This window comes from Aquarana catesbeiana, linkage group LG09 (genome assembly GCF_042186555.1).
Source record: "Aquarana catesbeiana isolate 2022-GZ linkage group LG09, ASM4218655v1, whole genome shotgun sequence".
NCBI lineage: Eukaryota > Metazoa > Chordata > Amphibia > Anura > Ranidae > Aquarana > Aquarana catesbeiana.
This window is the reverse complement of record NC_133332.1, coordinates 294,697,272-294,719,075: the sequence shown is the minus strand read 5'-3', so window position 1 is coordinate 294,719,075 and position 21,804 is coordinate 294,697,272. Positions and strand designations below refer to the sequence as shown.

Sequence of the window (21,804 nt, the reverse complement as noted above, 5' to 3'; positions counted from 1 at the left end):
GCTCTACTTTTTCATCTACCAGAAGCTTTCCATTGCTGTTTTCACCAATTAACCCTCAGAGACTTTTGGTGGTGGTTTTTGATTTTTATTAGGCACATTATTTCTAACATTTATGGTCTCTTTTGGTTGATTTTTTATCTTTTTATAATTTGGTTTTGTTCACCATTTTTCACTGATTTATTGTAATCATTATATTTTACATGTCATTTTGTAACATATAGTGCACTTTTGACCGTATTAAGTCACTTTTATTGAATTTTGAAGTATTCTTTGTTTATTTGCTGGCCATTGTGAGATGGCTCAAGCCTAGCTCACTGTTTTCATACCCTTTATTATTTATACACATAGCGCTACACTACATATTTTCTACATATTTGGCTCGGGCATTAAATTCAACAAACAAATCTTTTAAACCTATACGTTTGAAATGATCAAAAGATGTTTATACTTGTAATCCAGTTAAAATAGTCCATAAATTTCACTCACATCTTGCAACCTTATACAAGTCAAATAATGAATTTAATCCTACAGATGCTGAATCTTTTTTCTCAAAAATTACCTTACCTGAGTTGTCTCAGAATCAAAAAAACAGTTTGGAAGAGCCTATAACTATAGATGAAGTTGCTAACGCCATTAAAGATCTAAAACTTAGCAAAAGACCAGGCCCAGACGGATACTCGGCTTTATACTATAAAACATTTTCAGAAATACTCTCTCCTATTCTCACTGAAACATTCAACAAACTTTTAGGAGGACATTCTTTTCGGCAAGAAACACTAATGGCAATTGTATGTATGATTCCAAAACCTCTTTCTGATGATACTTCCTGCGTAAATTATCGGCCCATTTCCCTATTAAATCTTAATATCAAATTATTAGCAAAAGTAATAGCAAAACGCCTCAACAGTGTTATAGGAAAATTAATACATAGAGATCAAGTAGGCTTCATGCCAAATAGACAGGCAGGCGATAATGTACGCAGGGCAGTGTTATTGGCACAAATTGCTAAAAAACGGAAAATCCCTTTATGTTTTTTATCTCTCGATATTAAGAGGGCATTTGATACAGTATCCTGGCAATATATGCAATATTCGTTACAAAAATGGGGTTTTGGACCCCACTTCTTAGCATGGATTACAGCATTATATAATAAACCCAAAGCCTATATAAAAAATGCTGGATACAAATCTGATGCTTTTAATATCAAAAGAGGCACCCGACAAGGTTGCCCATTATCTCCCTTATTATTTGCCCTTATACTCGAACCCATTGCCCAATACATTAGAACAAACCAAACTATAAACTGGCATTGAAGTAGGAGGTATTATCCATAAAATATGTATATTTGCAGATGATATTTTACTTTTTCTATCATCACCACTGGTTTCTGGTTCTAATCTAATGCCAGTTCTTGATGGATTTGCAGCCCTCTCCGGCCTTATGATAAACCCTAAGAAATGCCTAGTGCTCAATATTTCGCTCACAAACATGGAACTGATTCCAGCTAGGGCTGCACTCCCATTCACATGGGCAGAAAAATCAATCCCATATCTTGGAATTCAATTAACAGCATCTCATTCTGACTTATTCTCAACCAATTATCCTCCTATATTAAGACAGATCACAAATCTATTAAAACAATGGTCGCAACTTCCTTTATCCTGGATAGGAAAGATTAATGCAATCCAAATGACTATTCTACCCAAATTACTTTACCTATTTAGAGTCCTCTCTATTCCAATTCCTTCCTATTTTTTGAGATTAGTGCAAAAAAAAGAGCATCATTTATTTGGGGCTCTTCTAAACCACGTATACCTATACACACACTACATCTTCCCAAAAATAAAGGAGGCCTGGGATATCCTAATTTTACTAACTATTACAGAGCAGCTCATTTGGCCAGTCTCTCTAAATACCACGCAAAACAGGAAATCCCACTATGGGTATTTATAGAGGCTTCAGAAAGTGACCCTCTATTAATATCAAACTTGTTATGGCTTGAACCTAAAGATCGCTCCAAAATTCATAATCCCATAACTAAACACTTTTTATCTCTCTGGGATAAACTAAAATCCAAATATCAATTACAATCTCCACACAACCCTCTTTTCTTTTATCAGAAATCCGGCCTTTCATCCGGCATGGATCTACCCGAATTCATTTAAAGCTTGGACAACATCATGGAGAGAGATCAGGCAAACTTCTTGCATACCTTGCTCACTTGGATTCACGTCCCCCTGTGGTGTTGTCGTTGACCGATCATCAGGGGAATGACATCACCGATCCGCAACAAGTAGCAGAGGAATTTGCGAGATTCTATCGCACACTCTACACCTCTCGGGTCACTCACACTCCCCAAGATACTAAAGATTACTTAGCGAAAATAGAGTTCCCTAGATTGACTGACGCCCAACGTGAACTCTTAGAAGCTCCCATTACTAAAGAAGATATTTCTGAGGCTATTTCCTGTCTGGCTGCATCTAAGGCCCCAGGATCGGATGGCTTGCCACTTGAATTCTATGCCACCTACTCTGAAATTTTAACCCCTAAACTCCATGAACTATACAAATCCATATTTGATACCGGAATCCTACCTCCCTCTATGAGAGAAGCCCAAATTGTGGTAATCCCCAAGCAAGTTACTAGATCGCTTACAGACTACATACTTCTGAACATTGAACCCCTGTACACCCTGATTAAGACTAAGACACAAAATTGGGCTCGACTACCCCTGGGTGTCATGGGACGCATCAGTCTAGTCAAAATGATACTTCTCCCAAAGATACTTTATTTGGTGTGGCATGCTCCCCTGTATATACCACAAAAATTTTTCAAAACAATTGAATCTATTCCCAATTCGTTCGTATGGGGATCCAGCAGACACAAATTATCTTGGAAAATACTTAAAAACCCAGTAACATTGGGAGGAGTTGCTCTTCCAGACTTTCAGGACTATTATCTTGCCTCCCAACTGTCCCACTTCTATCATTTTGACAAGAAAGAGCTACCAAGATACCAGCTGCTACTCTGTGAACACCCTGATAACCCAGCTCATACCCCACTTCAATCAGTCCTAAGGGTCCCATTGACAGGACATACCCCCCAACATAAAGCAGGCATGTTGACACATCACCGGAGGGTGTGGCGGTTGGCACTACAAAAACTCGGGATTCCACAGATTCATTCCCACACCCCCCTTTGGTTCAACACACGCCTACCAGAGCTGTTGTCTATCCCGGACCCCGCGGTTTGGATACATTGCGGGGTCTTGTATATACACCAGATCATGACGACTACGGGACTTAAAACATTTCAAACATTAAAAGACGAATTCTCACTTCCCAATCACCTCCTTTTTAGGTACTTACAACTTCGCCATGCTATACAAACTCAGTTTGCTGGCTCCAACCCATCCCTGACAGTCCCCTCCGTAGTAGACACGATCACAGGTGCTTAGCCAGCCAAACTAATCTCCACTCTTTATTCCGCCATCCGTCTTCCCAACTCCGTAGCCCTGGCCTATAGTGCTAGGACTAGATGGGAGGTAGAGGTTGGAATGATTGAGGATGAGGATTGGGATGAGATCTTGGAAGGCGTGAAAAAAGTTTCCCCTAAACTGTCGGACCGCCTAACACAGTTGTATATCATACATAGAACATATCTGACTCCCCAGAGGATAGCGCGTTTTAAACCCATGCATGATCCTGGATGCCGCCTATGCGACCACACCCCAGGCTCTTTCTATCACCTTATATGGTCCTGTCCAATTATCCAAACATACTGGATACAAGTGATACGCTTCCTCCACGATCAGATGGGCTCTCCTGCTACTCTAGACCCAAAGATGTGTCTGCTCGGTCTCCTACCTGACTTAGACGCTGACAAACCCCTCCGCACCTTTCTACATGAAACGCTATTCTTAGCGAGAAAAGCGATAGCCCGTAATTGGATGCAGGCCCTACCCCCTACAATCCAGTGTTGGAAAAAAGAAATTAATGACACTCTCCCATATAAGAAGCTGATTTATGTACATAGGGGATGCCCGCTTAAATATGAGCAGGTCTGGAACAGATGGCTGGAGGATGGTGAAACATGTACTTGAAATGTTGATATCTTCCTCTCTTTTTCTCTTCCCCGCCTTTCCTACTGTGTACTGGCTTCAAGTCCGGTGGATATTTCACCCGATATCATGTAGATAACGTAATGTGCTCATGTATGTATTGCTGCTCTGGCCATGTTGGCTTATATTATTTTTTATGTACCAAGCATATATTTTCTTAATAAAGTTGGTTTTCCAATTAAAAATAAAAAAAAGCTTGGACAACATCAGGTATTCAGACACTAAATGATTTCGTGACATCTAAATCATTCCTTTCATTTCCAACGCTTAGAGAAAAATATGATCTGCCAAACTCTGAGATATTTAGATATCTCCAAATCAAAAATTTCTTTACACCATTCCTAAATGAGGATATACCACATCGTCCCAATTATCCATTTTTGAATCAATCTGTGCAAAAGATCCATTCGCTAAAGGAATAATTTCATCACTCTATAATCAACTATATGGAGTCATAAATTTCAATAAACCTACTTATGTACAGAAATGGGAGGAGGACCTGGGGCGTACTTTAGAAGACACGGATTGATCTAGTATATGGCTCACATCTAAGTCATCTTCACCCAATATTTTAGCACTGGAGGCAAATTATAAAGTCCTAACTCGTTGGTACCTTGTACCCGCCAGAGTGGCTAAATATTCACCTAATACCTCAGCTCTTTGTTTGAGGGTGTCCAGACATAGGCATACATTTACACATATGGTGGTCGTGCCCAGTAATTAAAATCTTCTGGAAGGAAGTCTTCGTGATTGCATCTAAAATATTTAAAAGAATAATACAACCAGATCCATATATAACTTTACTTAACCTAAAATCGGAATGGTTAACATTTTCTCAATTCAAACTTATGATCCAACTAATAACGGCTGCAAAACAAACAGTGGCCAAGGCATGGAAATCCCCTACATTGGTACTAGCAGAAACAATTCAAAGAATGAATAACACAATGTCTCATGCCAAGATGGTAGCTATTGATCAAAACCAAATTCCAAAATTTGAAAAACTTTGGCATCCTTGGATAAAACAGTTTCTGTCAAATTTTAATGACTCAGTCCTTTTGCCATGGTAGCAGATTAAATGACTTATAGAGACATCCATTTTAAGGCTTCAGGGAGAAGCTAATGGATAATAAGCAGACGAGCGGAACAAGCTTGTGGACCATACCTCTGTCTTTCTATCCTTTTTCTTCTTTTTCTTTCCTTTCCTCCAACTCACATTTAAAGCTCATTATCAGACTTTATTTGACCTATACACATATTACCTGTAAATAATATGTATAGAAGGTATAAATCATTTAAATACCTACAAAGGAAACTAATGTAATAATTTACACCTTTATTTTAGGTTTATGTGAACCCAATATTTAATATTTGAAATTTCATGATACATACTTATACAAACTTTACTGTAAAACAATGAGCTTGCTTTATAGATCCTTGTAAACTTACTTCATGTATCTTTATATTATTGTATACTCAATAAACTTCTTTTGACAAGGAAAAAAATAATAAACAAAGAAATGATAACATTGAATATATCATTAATAAATATATTAAGTGCATCATTCCGCATAGGATATGTGCAATAAGAGGCTTTACTCAATAAAAGAATTCCAATAATTCTAACATCAATTATAGTAAATTAATTAAAAAATAGTAAAAATGTGAGTCATCCGCGGCCATCGCTTACTCCTGAGTATACATACATCAACGATGTATACACTTCTCCCCCCTACCCATGGTCCAACATCGACCTCCTCGTCTGACACCCCTACCCATGGTCCAACACTTCTCAAGGTCTGAGAAGAGATACCAGATGGGTAATTAAACATCCTTCTTAAAAAGGATGAGAGCAAAAATCACTCTTTATATTTTCAAAAGCTATACATTAGCAACTTTAAAATAACTCCTTCTGCCCTTTGATCAGCTTCAAACTCTTTTTTTCCTGCTGCCCAATTTTCATGTAAAATGTTTAATCACAATGTAATACAAGTGTTCATATTTCTTCCAGCTAATGAGACTATCGAAGCTCTAAAAGATTACTTGGGTTACTGATTGGGCTCTTTTCCTCTTCAACCTTGTCTATGAAGTGTTTTGGAGGTTACATCAAGAGGACACCTCTAAGGCCTAACTACATCCGTGTGAACGAGGCCCAAGGCTTTGTTTACACTTGTGGTTGGGGGTGGTAAAAATAGCTAGTCGAGCCATGTTTTTACTGCCCCCCTTAAGCTGCAAAGATACTTTGCGGTCTAGCAAAAATGGCCCATCATGATCGGTGGGCAGTACCACTTTGGCCTTTTTAAAGGGTAACTGCACTTTTGTAGGAAAACATAATAATATAGTATATACAATTGCGTCAAATTCTAATTTAATGTTATTAAAAAATTACCTTTCATTTTTCAATCTGCGGCTCTGTAATTTTCTGAAAATGCAATATGGCTACCTGGAGGGGGTTCTGTACACAGAATGTGTACAGAACCCCCCCAGAACCTTCATTTCCTGCTTGTGGGATTGGCTCACTGATTGTCCCTGAAGTCTGCACTAAGAGACAAGTCAGATATCAGATATCCCCTGCAACAAAAATGTCATTTTTGGAGAGATACTCCCAATAGGAAATCACTTCTAAAAGGGATGGAGACCCTGCAGTTTACTTCATTGGGGCCCTGCAACTGCAGCAGCTGATTGATAGTTATGAAACCACTCCCATACAGATTCACATGGACACAGACAAACACACAGTTATTCCTTCAGAATAACAAAAGGTAGGAATCTATCAACAACTACATTCCACTGGTTCACCAATAGTAAAAACTCATTTACATGCTTGCTGACAGCACTTTTCCCAAAGGAGTACTACAAAAGCACTGCAAATAGCAGCTTGGCCAGTAAAAGGTGCCATGTATAACTAAGATACTGGGGTAATATACCACTGCTGTCATTGACCTTTAGAGAGGTTGTCCCGCAGAGAGACAGTGTGTGGTGGCGTGGGTAGGAAAACCCCAAGAATGGGTTTAGGGAGAAGAGCAGTGTGGTGGGTGGGGGAACACTGAAATAGGGTTCAGCAAGAGTGGGGGGAGAAGAGGAGGTAGTTGGGGGAACACAGATAAGGGGTTCAGAAAGGGGGGGAGGTGAAGCCTGGGTGGGTACAGCAACACCAAAAAGGGGTTGGGGGGGAGTAGGGATGTGTCCCTTTTCATCTCATAGGACCTACTAGTCTTCTAAATTTTCCCTAGACCATCTGGCAGCACTTTTACATCCAGACTTGACCAAGGAAGGGGCAGGAACTGAGACGCTGCTATAACGAGGTCTATTGGGCCAAATCTGGGATGGTGCCAATGACTGTGCAGGGGTCAAAAGAGGGTTCAGGCGAGGAGGGGCAGAAGAGGTCGGTGTTGCACCACAGCAAGGGTAGGGGGAAGAAGTGTATAGGGGAACACCAAAACAGGGTTCAGAAGAGGAGGTCGGTGTTGGTTACTGGGTTCAGAAAAGGCATCTGATGAGTAGGCTTATTATTTAGTAGTACCCCTTTTCACCAAAACCCCCTATTTATTTTTCCCCTGATAGCTTCCCCTTCGCTCATTGCCACACCCACTTTATGGAACCAACCTTAGGTATGCACCCCTGTTCAGCAGCTCCATGCTACTATGCTTCACATGCCAAGTTCCTCTTTTTTTCTATGGGGCACCCCAACCATGTCTGCACCAATCCCTCCATGCTTGCTGAACTGTGTTTCCTAGACAACCCCCCTCCACACAAGCCCTCCCCCACTAATTCTTTTTCCTTGGCCCCGACAACCCGCTCCACCCTTTAAGGGATACTTTCCTCCCTCAAGGTCTCCTTTGATCGCCACACGTACTTGCTCATTTTTTTTAGCCTGCACTATAGGGAATCTGAATTACATTATCCCACATTCTTAGCACACACCGGGCCAGGGATTCGAACTTGTGACTTCTCGCTTACGAGCCCGGTGTTCTACCACTTGCGCCACCGTCCGGGGTGCTTGTGATGCTTTTGAAAATGCTGGGGCCTGATCATGTGTTTTTGAGGCAGCCTATGTAACCTTAACCACCTGCTGAATTTGCAAAAATTACTTAGAACCGCCAAACACCATATCTTTTTTTATCAAAGGCCCTCTTGCTGAGCCAAAGCAATTCAATAACTTTCCCCAACTTCAAATTCAGCAGGTGGTTAAGGTTAGATAGGCTGCCTCAAAAACACATAAGGCCCCAGCATTTTCAGAAGCATCACAAGAACCTTGGACGGTGGCGCAAGTGGTTGAGCACCGGCCTCGTAAGCGAGAAGTCACTAGTTCGAATCCCTGGACCGGTGTGTGCTAAGAATGTGGGAGAATGTAATTCGGATTCCCAATAGTGCAGGCTCAAAAAATGAGCAAGGGAGCTGGCTGGTACATGTGGCGATCAAAGGAGACCCTAAGGGAGGAAAGTATCCACAGTATCCCTTAAGGGGTGGAGACGGATGTCGGGGCCAAGAGGCACCGGGTGTGTAGAGCTGGAGGAAAAAGAATTAGTGGGGGAGGGCTTGTGTGGAGGGGAGTTGAATAGGAAACACAGTTCAGCAAGCATGGAGGGATTGGTGCAGGCAAGGTTGGGGTCCCCCATAGAAAAAGGGAGGAGGTTGGCAGGTAGCATGGAGCTGATGAACAGAGGTGCATAGAAGTGTGGTAGGTGGCAGTGGGTGTGGCAAAGAGAGAAGGGATAGCTATCGGGGGAAAATAAAAAGGGGGTTTTGGTGAAAAGGGGTACTACTAAATAATAAGCCTACTAAACCCTTACTCACCAGTCGCTTTTTCTGAACCCAGTAACCAACACCGACCTCTTCTTCTGAACCCTGTTTTGGTGTTCCCATATACACTTCTTCCCCCTACCCTTCCTGTGGTGCAACACCGACCCTCTCTTCTGACCCCCCCATCTAGTGAGCCCTGTTTTGGTGTTCCCCTATACACTTCTCCCCCGTACCCATGGTCCAACACCGACCTCCTCTTCTGCCCCCTCCTCCCCTGAACCCTCTTTTGACCCCTGCACAGTCATTGGCACCGTCCCAGGTTTGGCCCCAGAGACCTCGTTATGGCAGCTTCCAAGTTCCTGCCCCTTCGTTGATCAAGTCTGCATGTAGAAGTGCTGCCAGATGGTCTAGGGAAAATTTAGAAGACTAGTAGGTCCTATGAGATAAAAGGGGACACATCCCTATTCCCCCCAACCCCTTTTTGGTGTTGCCGTACCCACCCAGACTTCACCTCCCCCTCCCCCCCTTTCTGAACCTCTTATCTGTGTCCCCAACTACCTCCTCTTCTCCCCCCACTCTTGCTGAACCCTATTTCAGTGTTCCCCCATCCACCGCACTGCTCTTCTCCCCAAACCCTTTTCTTGGTGTTTTCCTACCCACCCAGGGCCGTCTTTAAGGCAGGACAAAAGGGGCAGCAGCCCTGGGCCCTGCCCCTTTATCTCTCCAGTGGGTAGCATTCAGTATAGGTGATGGTGGATATGACCTCGGGGGGCATGATATACATATGAATACCACCTCTGTTTACATAGAATGCTGCTGGTCTGCCACTATTTACATGTAAACACAGGGTCTGCAGGTGAGTCATCTGTACACAAGACAGAGCTGGGCAGCATTAATAACAGAACTTCACACTGAGATATCAGCATGAGACTAAAACCTCAAGGGATGAGGGAATTTAAACTGGGAAAGTTGACAAGTATGAGGCAGCTGCTTTGGGCCCCACCAGGGGCGGACTGACAACACTCAGGGCCCCCAGACCAAATAAAGCAAGGGCCCCCTGTCAGGCCCTACCCATGACTCACCCTAACCCCACCCATGGCCTGACCCTGACCTCGCCCCTACATTTTGCACAAAGTACAACTTCTGCCTTTTTTTTATGGGACCTGGAGGGGGTCTCTCTCTAACAGTGTCCATTAGAGAGTCTCTGTTAGAGAGAGAGACCCCCCTCCAGGACCTATTGGAGACTACAAAGAAGTATAATGGGACCTGGAGGGGGGTCTCTTTCTAACAGAGTGTACAGTGAACACCTTCATTCACTCTGGTCCTCATAGGACCCCCTCCTTGTGCCATGACTCTCACCCCTGCCCCAACCTCTCACAAAGTAGAAATAAAATTGGCACTGTGTAGAGCTCTTCTTACCTTAACTATGTGTACTGTAGCTGTGGCTGGTTCCCGCATCCTCTGTGGCTGGCTGGCTCCCGCATCCTCTGTGGCTGGCTCCTGTGGGTGGCTATACGTAAGAGTAAAATCAGCGCAATAATGATATATGATATTCAGCAGCTGAACACTAGGGTCAAAAATCAAATCCCTAAAATAATAATCTAAACAGATGGTGCAGCGCTAATTAGAGACACAAATAGAATATAGACATATAATCAGTGTAAAATGGAGCACTATATTGATCAAATATCTCAAAGTTCATAAAAGCACAGAGAAGTCCATAGAAAATCCAATCCTCGTGTATGGTCAAACAGCATGGATTTTGTAATTTTGGACCGATTTCAGGCTAAACGGCCTGGGGATGCGATTTTGGTCATTTCGGACCGATTTCGGGCTAAAAGGGCCGGGGGTGTGATTTTGGTCATTTTTTACCCGTTTTGGGCTAAAAGGGCCGGGGGTGCGATTTTGGTCATTTTTGACCCGTTTTGAGCTAAAAGGGCCGAGGGTGCGATTTTGGTCATTTTTGACCCGTCTTTGGCTAAAAGGGCCGGGGTGCGATTTTGGTCATTTTTTACCCGTTTTGGGCTAAAAGGTCCGGGGTTGCGATTTTGGTCATTTTTGACCCGTTTTGAGCTAAAAGGGCCGGAGGTGCGATTTTGGTCATTTTTGACCCGTTTTGGGCTAAAAGGGCCGGGGGTGCGATTTTGGTTATTTTTTACCGGTTTTCGGCTAAAAGGGCTGCGGGCGCGATTTTGGTCATTTTTGACACATTTTGGGCTAAAAGGGCCGGGGGTGCGATTTTGGTTATTTTTTACCGGTTTTCGGCTAAAAGGGCTGCGGGCGCGATTTTGGTCATTTTTGACCAGTTTTGGGCTAAAAGGGCCGGGGGTGCGATTTTGCTAATTTTTGACCCGTTTTGGGCTAAAAGGGCCGGGGGTGCGATTTTGGTCATTTTTAACACATTTTCGACTAAAAGGGCCGGGGGTGCGATTTTGGTCATTTCTGACCGATTTTCAGCTAAAAGGGCCGGGGGTTCGATTTTGGTCATTTTTGACCGGTTTTGGGCTAAAAGGGCCGGGGGTGCGATTTTGGTCATTTCTGACCGATTTTCAGCTAAAAGGGCCGGGGGTGCGATTTTGGTCATTTTTGACCGGTTTTGAGCTAAAAGGGCCGGGGGTGCTATTTTGGTCATTTTTGACCCGTTTTGGGCTAAAAGGGCCGAGGGTGCGATTTTGGTCATTTTTGACCCGTCTTTGGCTAAAAGGGCCGGGGTGCGATTTTGGTCATTTTTGACCCGTTTTGGGCTAAAAGGGCAGGGGGTGCGATTTTGATCATTTTTGACCCGTTTTGGGCTAAAAGGGCCGGGATTGCGATTTTTGTCATTTTGGACCCATTTTGGGCTAGAAGGGCCGGGAGTGCTATATTTGTCATTTTGTAGCCATTTTGGGTTAAAAGGGCCGGGAGTGTGATTTTGGCCATTTTTGACCCATTTTCGGCTAAAAGGTCCGGGGGTGCGATTTTGGTAATTTTTTACCCATTTTGTCCTGCCTTAAAGATGGCCCTGGGTGGGTAGGAAAACACAAAGAATGGGTTTGGGGAGAAGAGCAGTGTGGTGGGTGGGGGAACACTGAAATAGGGTTCAGCAAGAGTGGGGGGAGAAGAGGAGGTAGTTGGGGGAACACAGATAAGAGGTTCAGAAAGGGGGGGGGTGAAGCCTGGGTGGGTACGGCAACACCAAAAAGGGGTTGGGGGAGTAGGGATGTGTCCCTTTTCATCTCATAGGACCTACTAGTCTTCTAAATTTTCCCTAGACCATCTGGCAGCACTTCTACATGCAGACTTGACCAACGAAGGGGCAGGAACTTAGACGCTGCCATACCGAGGTCTATGGGGCCAAACCTGGGACGGTGCCAATGACTGTGCAGGGGTCAAAAGAGGAGGGGTCAAAAGAGGGTTCAGGGGAAGAGGGGGCAGAAGAGGAGGTCGGTTTTGCACCACAGGAAGGGTAGGGGGAAGAAGTGTATAGGGGAACACCAAAACAGGGTTCAGAAGAGGAGATCGGCATTCGTTACTGGGTTCAGAAAAGGCATCTGGTGGGTAGGGGTTTAGTAGGCTTATTATTTAGTAGTACCCCTTTTTCAAAGCCCCCTTTTTATTTTCCCCCTGATAGCTTTCCCTGCGCTCATTGCCACACCCACTTCTATAGAACCAACCTTAGGCATGCACCCCTGTTCAGCAGCTCCATGCTACTATGCTTCACATGCCAAGCTCCTCCCTTTTTCTATGGGGCACCCCAACCATGTCTGCACCAATCCCTCCATGCTTACTGAACTGTGTTTCCTAGACAACCCCCTCCACACAAGCCCTCCCCCACTGATTTTTCAGTGATTCTTTCGGTGCCTCTTGGCCCCGACAACCCGCTCCACCCCTTAAAGGATACTGTGGATACTTTCCTCCCTCGAGGTCTGTTTTGACCGCCACACGTACAACCCAACTCCCTTGCTCATTTTTTTGAGCCTTCACTGTAGGGAAACCGAATTATATTCTCCCAAATTCTTAGCACACACCGGTCCAGGGATTTGAACTTGTGACTTCTCGCTTACGAGCCCAGTGCTCTACCACTTGCGCCACCGTCCGAGGTGCTTGTGAAGCTTCTGAAAATGCTAGGGCCTTATCATGTGTTTTTGAGGCAGCCTATCTAACCTTAACCACCTGCTGAATTTGTAAAAATTACTTATAACCACCAAACACCATATCTTTTTTTATCAAAGGCCCTCTTGCCGAGCCAAAGCAATTCAATAACTTTCCCCAACTTCAAATTCAGCATGTGATTAAGGTTAGATAGGCTGCCTCAAAAACACATGATAAGGCCCCAGCATTTTCAGAAGCATCACAAGAACCTTGGACGGTGGCACAAGTGGTTGAGCACCGGGCTCGTAAGCGAGAAGTCGCTAGTTCAAATCCCTGGACCGGTGTGTGCTAAGAATTTGGGAGAATATAATTCGGTTTCCCTACAGTGAAGGCTCAAAAAAATGAGCAAGGGAGTTGGGTTGTACGTGTGGCGGTCAAAACAGACCTCGAGGGAGGAAAGTATCCACAGTATCCTTTAAGGGGTGGAGCGGGTTGTCGGGGCCAAGAGGCACCGAAAGAATCACTGAAAAATCAGTGGGGGAGGGCTTGTGCGGAGGGGGTTGTCTAGGAAACACAGTTCAGTAAGCATGGAGGGATTGGTGCAGACATGGTTGGGGTGCCCCATAGAAAAAGGGAGGAGCTTGGCATGTGAAGCATAGTAGCATGGAGCTGCTGAACAGAGGTGCATAGAAGTGTGGTAGGTGGCAGTGGGTGTGGCAAAGAGAGAAGGGATAGCTATCGGGGGAAAATAAAAAGGGGGTTTTGGTGAAAAGGGGTACTACTAAATAATAAGCCTACTAAACCCTTACTCACCAGTCGCTTTTTCTGAAGCCATTAACCAACACCGACCTCCTCTTCTGAACCCTGTTTTGGTGTTCCCCTATACACTTCTTCCCCCTACCCTTCCTGTGGTGCAACACCGACCCTCTCTTCTGACCCCCCCATCTAGTGAGCCCTGTTTTGGTGTTCCCCTATACACTTCTCCCCCGTACCCATGGTCCAACACCAACCTCCTCTTCTGCCCCCTCCTCTCCTGAACCCTCTTTTGACCCCTGCGCGGTCATTGGCACCGTCCCAGGTTTGGCCCCAGAGACCTCGTTATGGCAGCTTCCAAGTTCCTGCCCCTTCGTTGGTCAGGTCTGCATGTATTAGTGCTGCCAGATGGTCTAGGGAAAATTTAGAAGATTAGTAGGTCCTATGAGATGAAAAGGGACACATCCCTATTCCTCCCAACCCCTTTTTGGTGTTGCCGTACCCACCCAGGCTTCACCTCCCCCTCCCCCCTTTCTGAACCTCTTATCTGTGTCCCCAACTACCTCCTCTTCTCCCCCCACTCTTGCTGAACCCTATTTCAGTGTTCCCCCACCCACCGCACTGCTCTTCTCCCCAAACCCTTTTCTTAGTGTTTTCCTACCCACCCAGGGCCGTCTTTAAGGCAGGACAAAAGGGGCAGCTGCCCTGGGCCCTGCCCCTTTATCTCTCCAGTGGGTAGCATTCAGTATAGGTGATGGTGGATATGACCTCGGGGGGCATGATATACATATGAATACCACCTCTGTTTACATAGAATGCTGCTGGTCTGCCACTATTTACATATGAATGCCGATATTTACATGTAAACACAGGGTCTGCAGGTGAGTCATCTGTACACAACAAGACAGAGCTGGGCAGCATTAATAACAGAACTTCACACTGAGATATCAACATGAGACTAAAACCTCAAGGGATGAGGGAATTTAAACTGGGAAAGTTGACAAGTATGAGGCAGCTGCTTTGGGCCCTGTTAGAGAGAGAGAGACCCCCCTCCAGGACCTATTGGAGACTACAAAGAAGTATAATGGGACCTGGAGGGGGGCCTCTTTCTAACAGAGTGTACAGTGAACACCTTCATTCACTCTGGTCCTCATAGGACCCCCCTCCTTGTGCCATGACTCTCACCCCTGCCTCAACCTCTCACAAAGTAGAAATAAAATTGGCACTGTGTAGAGCTCTTCTTACCTTAACTATGTGTACTGTAGCTGTGGCTGGTTCCCGCATCCTCTGTGGCCGGCTGGCTCCCGCATCCTCTGTGGCCGGCTGGCTCCCGCATCCTCTGTGGCCGGCTGGCTGGCTCCCGCATCCTCTGTGGCCGGCTGGCTGGCTGGCTCCCGCCCGCATCCTCTGTGGCTGGCTCCTGTGGATGGCGATACGCAAGAGTAAAATCAGCACGATAATGATATATGATATTCAGCAGCTGAACACCAGGGTCAAAAATCTAATCCCTAAAGTAATAATCTAAACAGATGGTGCAGCGCTAATTAGAGACACATAAATAGAATATAGACATATAATCAGTGTAAAACGGAGCACTATATTGATCAAATATCTCAAAGTTCATAAAAGCACAGAGAAGTCCATAGATAATCCAATCCTCGTGTATGGTCAAACAGCATGGATTTTGTAATTTTGGACCGATTTCAGGCTAAAAGGGCCGGGGGTGCGATTTTGGTCGATTTGGACCAATTTCGGGCTAAAAGGGCCAGAGGTGCTATTTTGGTCTTTTTTGACTGATTTTGGGCTAAAAGGGCCAGGGAGTGCGATTTTTGTCATTTTGGACCGATTTCGGGCTAAAAGGGCCAGGGGTGAGATTTTTGTAATTTTGGACCAATTTCAGGCTAAAAGTGTCGGAGGTGCAATTTTTGTCATTTTGGACAAATTTCAGGCTAAAAGGGCCGGGGTGCGATTTTAGGCATTTTGGACCAATTTTGAGCTAAAAGGGCCGGGGTTGCGATTTTGGCCATTTTGGACTGTTTTTGGGCTAAAAGGCCGGGGGTGTGATTTTATTCATTTTGGACCATTTCCAGGCTTAATGGGCAGGGGGTATGATTTTGGTCACCAAAGACTCAATTTTTCTGCCCCTGTTTAACAAGGGCATGTAATTACAATTTTTGTATACCTTAAACTTACCGGTGATGGTATTTCAATAAGCCTTTCAGGACAGCACCTTGGAGAGAGTGAAGCTCCACCTCTTCACAGGAAACACTACATGACAACTCTCCCTTTTAAAAGTGGCTGCTTCCACCATGCCGTCAGCTGTTACCGAGAAATTCTGACATACTGGAAGATATAAGCAGACAATTACCAAACCACGATTATATTTTACATTTGATAACCTAGGGAGGGAAGTAGGCTGCTGTCCTGAAAAGGTTCGTAGAAATACCGTCACCGGTAAGTCTAACTAAGGTTTTCTCCCTTTGCCTTTCAGGACAGCACCTTGCAGAGGATAACCTTCCTTCAGGGTGGGACTACTGCCTGTAAAACCTTCCTACCAAAGGATTGGTCTGAGGCAGATAGTAGCGCCAACCGGTAGTGCCTTATGAAGGTCGAACAACTGGACCATATGGCAGCCTTGCAGATTTGCTCAGGAGATGCCCCGGCCCTTTCTGCCCATGATGCTGCCACTGCTCAGGAAGAATGAGGTAAGATTCCCTCCGGAGGTTCCAGACCTAAAGAGATGTACGCCTCTTTTATGGCTTGTTTTAGCCATATTCCAAGGGTACTTTTGGAAGCGTTACACCTTTTGTGAGTACCTTTCATTAAGACGAAGAGGGAAGACTATTTCCTAACTTCCTTTATTATCTCCAGATATTTTAGAAGGCATCTCCTGACATCCAGAGTATGGAAGGCTTCTCCTGGTCCCCCGAAGCTAAAGGTAGGGAGAATGATCTCCTGTGTACGGTGAAAGACTGAGGCTACCTTCGTCAGGAAGGCTGGATCTGTCCTTAAGACTACCATATCCGGTAGACATCTCAAAAGGTTCTTTAATTGAAAGTGCTTGTATCTCACTAATTCAGGCAGATGTTACTGCAACCAGCAGAATAGTTTTGAGCTTCTAAAATTCTAATGAAGATTCTTCTATAGGTTTCAAACGGAGACTTAGTGAGAGCCTGAAGAACTAAAGATAAATCCCATTTGGGAAAACTAACAATGGGTCTCAGCTTTCACTTATAAAGTCTGTTTATTGAACAAATAAGGGGAATTACATACAGTAGAGAATCATGACATGTATCGTATTCAATGTACAGTATTTGGTACAAAACATAACTATATCCCTCATTTTAATATATTTTCCTGTAAGACATTCACATTGGCACCATGTATAGTTTACTCCTTCTGAATAACATGTGGTTTATAGTAAATCTGGCTCCATCCTCCCCATATAAGCACATTTTGTAAGGTAAAAAAAAAAAAAAAAAAAGAAGGAGCCCCAAGCAGGGATAAGAAGACTACCAATACAAGATCTGTAAGTCAGGGTAAATTAGGCACTTTTGATGCAGGTTTCAGAGGATTTGACCCACCTCTCCCATATTTTTTCATATTTAGTGGGGCATCCTCTATGGGAGTATATTAGCTTCTTATATGGCAGAACATTATTTACTTCTATCACCCATTGTGAGAACTCGGGTGGAGTGGGTCTCATCCATACTCTGGCTATTACTTTGCGTGCAGAGAAGAGTGATTCGTGTAAGAATATTTTCGTAAATTTATTGAGTTCTGGGTCAGGAAAAGTTCCTAATAGACACTGTTTTGGTTGTAGCATGATGGGCGAGCCCATAGTATCATGCAAGAACTTTACCACCTGAGTCCAAAACTGTTGGATTTTGGGGCATTGCCAGAGTAGATGAAAGGTGGTGCCTATTGCTTGGTTACACATTGGGCAATTGGTAGATTGGCTGCTTTTGTATCTTGAGACCCTAAGTGGCGTGAGGTAGGCTTTGTGTGTAATGAAAATCTGGGTGAGTCGGTCTGATATTTTAGGGGATACTAACTTGCATGTATCTAGAGCATCACTCCATTCATCATCCTCAAGAGTACCTATTTCCCCCTCCCATCTGGATTTCAAAGCGTATGCTAGAACAGTTGCCCGTAGGATTGTTAACATGGCATAAAATTGGGAGATCAGTTTTTTAGGGTCTGGGAATTTTATGGCAGCCATTAAGGGGTTATCCTTTAAGGTGAGATCATCTGCGGGGTATTGTGCATGAAATGCATGCCTTAGTTGTATATACCTAAAGAACATTTGATTGGGTAGTGCAAATTCACATTTTAGGGTTTCAAATGTTTTCAATTTCCCATTGTTTGTTATGTGAAATAAGTATATTATTCCTCTAGAGCTCCATATTCCACTATCCTGTATGAGTCCAAACTCAGGGAGAGACTCATTATGCCATAGGGGAGGATAAGCATTTGGTGATTCAATGTGCAGTTTTTTTGAGGCAATATCCCAAATTTTCTTATATTGGTAAAGTAAGGACCTGCGGTATGTCTTTGGTCTCTCTCTTCCTCCCCCTCCTGTTATAGCCAGCAATGGGTCTAGGGTCTGCTGTATCCACTTTGGGCATAAAAAGAATAAAAATCTTTTCCCATCTGTTTTATTACTGTGAAAGATTTGTGAACGTTGAGATGCAAGGTAGTACATATTAAGGTCAGGGAGTGCCAATCCAGCGAGATCAGTGGGGTTTATTAACTTATGCCACAGGAGTTTGTGCCTATTGTTGCCCCAGACAAATGGTTTGAGTAAGGTTTCCATTATTTTAAAGTGTCTAAGTATCAAGTATACTGGTGAGTGCCAAATCATATATAACATTTTTGGGAGTAGGACCATTTTTATTAGGTTTATGCGGCCCACTACTCCGAGTGGAAGGCGCGCCCATATCTGGATTTTCTGTTTAATCATTTCAATTAACAGTGTTATATTAAGTGCGATCTAGTCTGTTGAGTCCCGGGTGGTTTGCACTCCTAGGTATTTTATTTTGTCAACTCTCTGCAAAGCAAGGACGGCCCTGTCCCTGTTTGGTGGGAAGCTATCTAATGGGAGTATCTGAGATTTGTCCTAATTAATCCTTAGGCCAGAGAATATACCAAATCGTTTTATCAGGGCCAGGGCTAATGGCAGAGATTCCTCTGAGTCGTCCAGATATAGGAGAGTGTCATCCGCAAATGTGCCAATTTTCTCTGTCACCTCACCTCTACGCAATCCCACTATACCCGGGTGTGCACGGATAGCGATCGCGAGTGGCTCTGCCGCCAGTGCATATAGCAGAGGCGACAGAGGGCACCCCTGTCTCTAGATAGGGGAAATGGTTCGGATGGCCATCCGTTTTGCCACCACTCTTGCCACTGGGTTTTGATAAAGGAGTTGGACCCATTTTATAAACCGGGGACCAAGTCCAAATCTATCTACGCAGGTCCAACGGTATCTCCATTCGACTGAGTCAAATGCCTTGGCTGTGTCCAAAGCCACGATAACCCTGGACCCTGGGTTGTCATGTGTTGCCTGTAAGTTGATAAACAATCTACGGAGATTAAAAGATGTGTTCCGCCCTGGCATAAATCCAGCCTGGTCTTCATGCACTAGGGACAAGATGACTGTATTTAGTCGTATGGCGAGGATTTTTGCTATTATTTTTACATCCACCTGGAGTAAAGAGATGGGGCGATAGGATTCCGGGAGGTGCGGATCTTTTAGGTTTGGGAATTAGCACTATTGTAGCCTCTCTCATGGAAGCTGGGAGCTCAGATTCGGCAAATATGGAGTTATACAGTTTTAGCAGTCTGGGAATTAATATTTCCGAATAGGTGGAGTAAAATTCCACTGGTAGCCCGTCTGACCCAGGGGCCTTAGCTTTGGGGAATTCCGCAATGGCTTTGAGAATTTCATCTGTCGTTAATGGGGCTTCTAGGATCTCAGTCTGGGCTTCCGTTAGGCGGGGAATAGAAAAATCATTTAAAAATGCCTCCATTAAAGTGTTATCGGTCGGGGCTTTGGAGGCGTACAGTGCTGTGAAAAAGTCTCGAAATAATGTTGTGACTTGGGTAGGTTCTGTCACCAAAGTACCGTCAGGGGAGTGAAGTGAAATCACAACCGGGGGTCTATCTTCGCAATGCACAAGATAAGCCAGTAGTTTCCCAGCTCTTTCCCCTTGTTCAAATGACCTTTGTCTTTGAAAAAAAGAGTTTTCTCTTGGATTTTTCATATAGGAGTTGATCTGTAGCCCTAGAGCACAGTTTGAGGTTGTTTACCTTGTCTGGGGTGGGGTCTTCCATAAATGCCTTTTCTGCTGAAAGCAGGCTCTCATTAGCAGCAGTGATAGCTGCTTCAGAGGTGTGTTTCAGTTTATTAATATGTGCTGTGAGTGTCATGCGGGCATGTTTCTTGAACGTTTCCAAGACTATCTGTGGAGATGCAGAGCCCTCATTAGTCTTAAAAAATTGTGTCCAGTTTGAGGAGAGGCCATCCTCTTCCGGAAAAAGGGTCAGCCAGAAAGGATTTAGTCGCCATGAGGTTGGCGGTCTGTTATGACATAGGGAGAGTTTAACCCAATATGGGCAGTGGTCAGAGAGTGATCTAGGAGAGAATCCTGCGTCAATTAGTCTGGGCAGGAGTGGTTTGGAAATTAATATAAGGTCTATGCGGGACATAGATTGATGAGACGTGGAGAAGCAAGAATATGCCCGGATTGAGGGGTTTCTGTATTTCCACGTTGAAGTCACCCCAGAGAGAGCAAACCTCTTCTCGACGGTGGCAATAACTGCAGGCTGTATATCAGCAGGTAACATAGTCCATCTTGGGTTGGGTGCTTTGTGTGGTAGGGTGAGGATGGCTGAGTTATATAAAAGAGCAAATTTTCCATCTGAACGTACTCTATGTGGGCCATAGTAATGGGTATATTTTCCTCCCAAATATGCCGCCATAAAGAGAAGACAAGTAGATAGATTTAGCTTCCTCAGACCTCACAGTCATCTATCCAAGGGCCACGCAAATGTGGGTGATATCTGCTTCATGCACTCATAGGTTGGATATGGAGAATTTTGCAGCTCGGGGGCAAGCATAACAGAGAGCAATGTCCATATGCAGTCCATTGTCCCGTCGCATTGCAAGGGGCTAGCCAAAGTCATCGGCAAAACAAGGATGAAAAAAAAGTGTAGCAGACAAAGAAAAAGGGAAAAGAGCTTGGTATTAGAAATTGGATCACTTATCTATGGGCATCTCTCCGCTCCAGCCACGCAATGGCCGCCTCTGGATCTTCAAAGAAGTGTGCTCTGTCCTCTCCTTCTACTCGAAGGCGGGCTGGGAAAAGCATTGCATATTTGATGTTTTTAATGCGTAGACGTCGCTTCGATTCCATGAAGGTTTTAAGTTTTCTTTGTACCTCTGCGGAAAAATCCGGGAAAACAGCTACCATTTTATTACCAAAGGGGATATTGCCTTTTTCTCGGCTGAGACGAAGTATGGCATCCCTATCTCTGTAATTGAGAAATTTGGCGATAAAGGTGCGGGGGATGCACCTACCGGTGGGGGTCTGCGCGACATGCGGTGTGCACGCTCCACAGTAAATGTGGGGGAGAATGCCTCTCTGCCATACGTGTCACACAGTAATGTTTCTAGGAATGTAGGGGGGTCTCTTCCTTCCACTTCCTCCGGGAGGCTTAGGAATCTGAGGTTGCACCTCCGAACTCTATTTTCCAGGTCATCCTGCTTTTGTAGGAGTTGGTTCACCTGCGTCTGTATGGCCTCAGTGGAATGTTGAAGAGGGGGGAGGGAGTCTTCCACCATGCTGATTCTAGTTTCAGTAACTCACTCCCTCAGCTTTTGAAATTCCTGCCGCACTAGTAAAATATCCACTTTAACCTCTTCTATTCTGGCTGTGAGGGTGGATTGACATGCAGCGATAGCTTCTTGACAAGAAGTAATCGCTTCTAGTACCTTAGCGGTGTCTGTAGTCACGGCCGTCTCCTCTCTCCTCATGGCACCACCATCTTTGTCCGGAGAGTCCCTCTCCTGGCGGCGATACTAATCTAGCTTGGAGGACGTATTGGCCATTTTTTTC

At 44.5% G+C, this 21,804-nt stretch overlaps 1 protein-coding gene across 1 annotated transcript in view; it reads right to left on the bottom strand.

Annotated features, from left to right (window-relative positions):
- LOC141109030 (uncharacterized) overlaps nt 1-21,530 on the bottom strand; it is a 132,163-nt gene extending 110,633 nt beyond the window's left edge. Inside the window, exons 1-4 of the mRNA XM_073600984.1 lie at nt 21,267-21,530; nt 19,997-20,149; nt 15,015-15,107; nt 14,933-14,962 (exon numbers count right to left, since the gene is read on the bottom strand). Coding sequence (XP_073457085.1) covers nt 14,933-14,962; nt 15,015-15,107; nt 19,997-20,149; nt 21,267-21,530 — 540 coding nt within the window. The remainder of the gene's footprint in view (nt 1-14,932; nt 14,963-15,014; nt 15,108-19,996; nt 20,150-21,266) is intronic.
- Between the last annotated feature and the right edge of the window lie 274 nt (nt 21,531-21,804).